At 42.2% G+C, this 6609-nt stretch overlaps 1 gene segment (V, D, J or C); it reads right to left on the bottom strand.

The window, feature by feature from the left end:
• Positions 1 to 1442: 1442 nt before the first annotated feature.
• LOC101164573 lies at positions 1443 to 2051 on the bottom strand. The segment is given in 2 exon segments: positions 1443 to 1892; positions 2000 to 2051. Coding segments are annotated over 2 exon segments (375 nt in total).
• Between the last annotated feature and the right edge of the window lie 4558 nt (positions 2052 to 6609).

Raw genomic sequence — 6609 nt, 5'->3', positions numbered from 1 at the left:
AGTTACTTTTACCTTATCTATGTGAATTACTGTTTGCTTTCTTAAACTGTTTTTGAGAAATGTAGATTAAAAGAAAAAATATCCTCTAAAGCAGGGTTCACCAACCTTTTTGAGACCGAGGGCTATTTCATGGGCACCAAGTGGTATGAAGGGCGCCACTAAAAACCTCCTAGCCCCCCCCCCCCCCCCCCCCCCCCCCAAAAAAAACAAACAACACAATTTGAGGACTTCCTTTTGTGTGCCCTATTTTTATTTGCTCATTTTACACACAAAAACATGCATGAATTTTCTAGACTCGTATTACAGGGGGGGGGGGGGGGGGGCAAACTCAGTTGCAGAGGGAGCTTAATTTCAAAACAGACTTTAGGTTGCAGTCGAACAAGATAAATATTTATTGAACACACTAAAGCTAAACTTTTAAACCTTTAAAACTTTAACTTAATTTTAACTTTTTAAACATAAATGTAAATAAAAACAGACAGGAATATTAATCCTCACATTAATGGATTACTCAACCACCTCAACCTATTCTCAAAATCTTTACATTACATGAATCATAAGAATGTCCAGAAATTGTGTAATTTATTTGATCTATTTAAACTTTTGTAATAGACCCTTACTTTTAGTGATTATTTTTTAAGTTATATTTGTTTACATATTTGGGTTTTCTTTGTCTACCTTTATCTCAGAATTGATATTGTTGTCATTGACAGACATGCAGTGGTTGTTTGTTGAATATTTGCTTCAATAAAAAAAAAAAAAAAAAAGATTTTTTTTGGGTGCATTCCCTGCGGGCGCCACAAGGGGTGCTCGCGGGCGCACTGTCGCCCGCGGGCACAGGGTTGGTGACCCCTGCTCTAAAGTTTCACAAAAACTGCATTTCTTTCTTTATTTTGTTCTGCATTAATGTGGAAAATCTGTTTGCAGCTTTGTTTTTAGTTTTTTAAATATCTACTACTATTTAAATTACTACTATGCAGCTATTTACCTCATTGAATATTTAAAGTAATAAAGACTTATTTCATGAGATTACAGTAATGTTAGGCTTGTACAACAGTATAGCTTATACACATATTAGACTGCTTCTGTTCACTAATAAATATTTTTCATTACAACCACTGATTCATTAAAGATGTATTCTGCTTTGTAAGGAGTCAGTGAGTCAAAAGGGTTGAGCCTGTCCACAGACACACTCATCCATACACTCAAATGTTATAACACTCCTGTTGGCTCTGTCTTCCTAACAGATGAAATTATGATATCACAATTTTCTATTGTACTTTTTCATGGGAATAATCTTTTTTTTTGTTTTTTACAAAAGGTGAAATATATATGTGTTTTTAATATAATCTTTAAATAATGGGCTTATCTGGTTTAAACTGGTTCCACTGAATAAAAAACAGGAGCACGTTCTAATATCTGGTAACATAAGGTGACTATTGTCAGTGTTTTTGATTGTTAGAATGGATGTTCAGTGAACTGTTTCAGTGTCTGCAGCATCTTCCAGCTGCAGCAGTCAGTTCAGTTTCTGTTCAGCCTGAATGAGGGAGGTTTTTGTACGACTGTTTTTCACTGTGTGAACACATACTGACTGTTGATGATGTGAAGACTCTGACAGTAATAAACTGCTGCGTCTTCAGCCTGAATTCCACTGATGCTCAGAGTGAAATCAGAGTTTGATCCACTGCCTGTAAAACGAGTTGGAGTCCCTGATGCTCGAGTGCTAGCATAGTAAATTAGTAGTTTAGGAGTTTCTCCATCTTTCTGTTGGTACCAGGCTAAAAAGTTGTTGTTATAAACATCCTGACTGGTTCTACATGAGATGGAGACAGATCCTCCCACAGCAGAGCTCACTGCTCCAGGCTGAGTCACTGTGACCTGTCCTCTGGACTCTGAGGATACAGAGACAGAAACAGAAAGCAGCTTCATGCTTTTGTGGCCTTCATTTCAGAGGGACGGATGTTCATAGAGGAGAGGAGTTGGATTCTCTGGACTTTACCTGTGAAGCAGCAGCAGAGGAGAGTCCAGATGAGGACGCAGATCACAGTCATGTTTTGGATGAGGATGATGATGAGGAGGATTTGTGAGTCTTCTGCTGTGATGAAGGACAGCTGTCAGTCATCCAGTCTTCAACTCTCAGGACTATAAAGTCTCCCAGAGCACTGGAGCATGGAGCTGCTGATGCAAAGTGTCTCTATGGAAATGCTATCACTGACTCCAACAGGAACATGGATCATTTTTAATTTTTTCTGATTGTAGCATTTGGACATTCAGAAATCAACTAATTTGTGGAACATAAGTTTAAAAGGAATTAATAAAAAAATGTTTGAATTAGACAGAAGAAGTGTCAAACGCAACAAACTAAATAACGTAAAATAAATATTTGTTTACTTCAGTTTAGTGAAGCTACTATCTAAAATTCTGCCGATGAATAATGATTTTGATTTTTTCTTTACTTTTCCTGTCCAACAGCTGGGCAAACTGATGAGAGCTGAAGGCCTCTCGTGTTGGACATAATTTACATTAACAAAAGAGGTTATGAATTTTCTGAAGAAAAAAAAAACAGAGATGTGTCTGAATAAACCCCTTTTGTTATTGAGGCCAATCTTTATTAATTTTAATCATATTTGAAAATCTTTTGTGTTAGACCGGACGGAAAAGAAAAGGAGGGAAAAAGAGAGAGGGATGCTAGAGAGGGGTGGGGTAGAAAGGTGATTATAGAAAGGGAATGGGGGTAAAACCATGAAGCAGCATAAAACAACGAATTTCTGGATGGATATACTTGTTACGGTTAGGTTCAGATGTAATACAGGTCTATAGGGGCGGGGCTTGTCCACACACACACTGAAATGTTACAAACATACCTGTTGGCTCAAAAGTGTCCACATGTCAACATGTACACAACACAGTTATTGTTCACACAGGCACACCTATGCATTCAAACCAACTAGTATGAAATATTTCATTCAATCACACAAACTTTTAGTGCAAAGGTGAGCTAACACCTGTGCTCTTGTGAGTGTTTATGTTCCTCTTAAATGTATGATGGAATGTAAAAAGAAGGAGGGAGAGTGCCTAGCCATCCCCACACTAAGACCCCTGCCGCAGCAGCAGCTAGAACCCCCCAACACCCGCACAGTAGCAGATAGAGAACAACCACCCCCCGGATGACCACATCCGCCACCCAGGCCAGGGCCACCAGGACTGTCACGGGGGCCCCCAAAGCCAGAGAGCAGGGTGTCATGGGGGGACAGAGAGTGCAGCTTCAGCCCAAACAGGAGAGCCCTCCGGCGCACGGGACCTCACCCCAGAATGTCATGGTTTGGTTTTCTTTTGTCTTGGTTTTTGCTTTAATTCTTGTTCTGTCATGTTTGGTTCTGTTTCCTGTTTTATTTTGAAAGGTTTTCTGTTTTGTCATGTTCCTGAGTTTTACTTCCTTGTCCCCATCTCTCCTGATCTTGTTCACCTGTGTCTTGTCTGCCCTGTCTGTATTTAAGTCTCGTCTCTCCCTTCCTCTTGTGCTGGTCCATTAACGTCGCTAACGTCTCGTCCCTGACTCCCTTCATACCATGTTTCATGTTTTGCTCACAGTAAGTTTAGTTTTAGTTTTGTTATCCTGCTCTGCAGCGCTTTTTGTTTGTGATTAAATCCTCTTGCCCTTGAACCGTGTGCCTCCGCCTCTGCATTTTGGGTCCTTCACGCTACCACGGCCCTCCCTACATGACAGAATGGACCAGCCTTACATTTACCTGGACCCAGCAGAGCGGGACATGTGGCTTCTGGAGGCCTACTGCTTGGAAGCAGAGCGGACCAGGACTTACTGGGAATTTGACCAGGCCCAGTTCTCCACTTTGCCCCCCTTGCCATGAGATCGATTCTGTCAGATCTAACATCATAAAAGAACAGAAAAGCCTCTCTATTGGTTATGTTGGCTTGATGTTACCTGAGGAAGCACTGGACAGTTTTGACCTGGTTGAAGCTGCAACACTTGGTCGAGTTTTCTCCCAAGTTAATCCAACAACTTGTTTTTTAGATCCCATCCCTCATCACTTTTTAAATCCTTTTACGGGTCTTTTGAGAGTGAGATTTTAAATATCATGAACTCCTCTCTACAGACGGGTATTTTTCCTGCTGCCTTTAAAACGGCAGTGGTGAAACCGTTACTCAAGAAAACTAATTCAGACCCTTCAATTTTTAATAACTACAGACCTGTGTCCAACTTGCCATTTTTAAGTAAGGTTTTAGAAAAACTTGTTTTTATTCAGCTGAATGAGTTTCTCTCTCAAAACAACATTTTTGAGATAAACCAGTCTGGCTTTAGGACGAACCACAGCACAGAGACAGCCTTGTTAAAAATCGTTAATGATGTCAGATGTGCCTTGGATTCAGGTCAGATCTCAGTACTAGTTCTACTAGATCTAAGCGCAGCTTTTGATACTGTTGATCACCTGATCCTTGTAAACAGACTTAAAAGTCTTGGCCTTTCAGGGACTGTTCTCAAGTGGTTCGAATCGTATCTCATGGAGAGAAACTTTATGGTAAGCATGGACACGCACTTCTCTGGGGTCCATGAAATTAATTGTGGTGTGCCTCAAGGTTCCATCCTTGGCCCCTTGCTTTTTAACATTTACATGCTTCCTCTGGGGAATGTCATCAGAACCCACAACATCAGCTTTCATAGCTATGCTGATGATACCCAGCTGTATATAGCTATGTCTCCTGATGACACAAGACCAATAGAAGCACTTTTTAACTGTATTTTAGATGTAAAATTATGGATGGCAAATAATTTTCTGCAGCTCAACCAGGACAAAACGGAAATTTTAGTTATCGGTCCTGAAGCCAAGAGGGAGAAACAGTTTCTGAAGCTACAGGAACTTTCATTAAGTCATTCAGAAACAGTCAGAAACCTGGGTGTTATCTTCGACTCTAAGCTGACTTTTATCCCCCATATAAAACAGGTGGTTAAAACTGGTTTTTATCATCTCAAAAATCTGGCTAGAGTCCGCCCACTACTCTCTCTTGCTAATATGGAGATGCTAATGCATGCTTTTATCATGAGTAAAGTTGATTACTGTAACGCCCTGCTTTCTGGTCTTCCAAAAACCAACATTAGGAACCTTCAGCTTCTCCAGAACTCTGCTGCACGAGTTCTTACAAAGACCAGGAGGCGAGCTCACATCACCCCAATTTTGAAATCCCTGCATTGGCTCCCCATATGCTTCAGGATTGATTTTAAGATACTTTTAACAGTTTTTAAATGTCTTAACGGTCTTGCGCCTTCTTATTTATCAGATCTTTTAGTAAAGTATGAACCCTCGCGGACCCTGAGATCCTCTGGCACTGGTCTGTTAACCATTCCAACTGTAAAAACTACAACCTATGGAGAGGCTGCATTTCAGCACTATGGCCCCCGTTTGTGGAACAGTCTGCCGGAGGACCTGAGAGCCGCAGAGAGCATTAATGCTTTTAAGAAAAGGCTCAAGACCCATCTTTTTAACCTGGCTTTTAGCTAATTTTTTACTACTTTTATGTATTTATTCAGTTATTTATTTATTTATATGTACTTTTTATTTTATTTATTTATCTATCCATTTTATCTTGTTTTATGAACTTGAATCTGATTTTAACGCGTTATTTTAATTTACCTTATTTTAATGTTTTATTGTTTTTATCAATATTTTTACTTGTTTATTCTCATTTTTATTCATTTTTATTTCCGGTGCTTCCTCAGCTGGAACCCCTCCTTCTGGGTCGGCTGCTGTTCAGCCACTGCAGCTCTAGATGGGGACCTGCATCACCACTTAGCTGTGGTGGAGCGGTCCCCGCCTGTGAAGCTGCATTTGGCTGTCTATGCGGCTGTTCACGGAGGGGGAGGTTCCAATTATTAGCGTTTCCAGCATCCTCTTTTTGTGCTCAGCCTATTCCTCATTGTCCTTTGCCATCACTTAGGGGGTGGGAGGTGTGAAAGGAGTGGGGGGCTAGGTACGGGGAGGGGGGCCCCATTTATTTATTTATTTTTATTTTATTTATTTTTAAATCGTCAATGCTTGTTTTTATATTTTGTTGTGTTTTAATGTAAAGCACTTTGTGTTATATTTATATATGAAAAGTGCTTTATAAATAAAGTTTGATTTGATTTGATTTGATGAGGGGGGGTCATCGCCGCCGTCCCCTTCAATGTCCCATTCCTGTTCCGGAGGTGGTCCGGCACGCACCACAACCCCTTCCAGTGGTGGTCCCGGATGCACTCCAGCCCCTTCATGTTCCGGTGGTGGTCCCGGATGCACCCCAGCCCCGTCCTGTTCCGGTGGTGGTCCCGGATGCACCACAACCTGTGTCAGTGGTGGTCCTGGATGCACCCCGACCCGTCCTGGCTCCCAGGGGGATGCCGCCTGCACCCCGACCCAATCCTGTTCCAGAGGTGGTCCCAGACGCATCACAGCCCTATCCAGTGGTGGTCATGGACGCACCCCAACCCGTCCTGGTCGGCCGACCCGCCGGCTGACTGCTGGCCCGACCCGCCGGCCGACTGCTGGCCCGACCCGCCGGCCGACTGCTGGCCCGACCCGCCGGCCGACTGCTGGCCCGACCCGCCGGCCGACCCCA

The sequence above is a fragment of the Oryzias latipes genome, chromosome 11 (assembly GCF_002234675.1).
Source record: "Oryzias latipes chromosome 11, ASM223467v1".
NCBI lineage: Eukaryota > Metazoa > Chordata > Actinopteri > Beloniformes > Adrianichthyidae > Oryzias > Oryzias latipes.
Note: the sequence above shows the minus strand (reverse complement) of the source record. Positions and strands in the feature narration are given on the sequence as shown.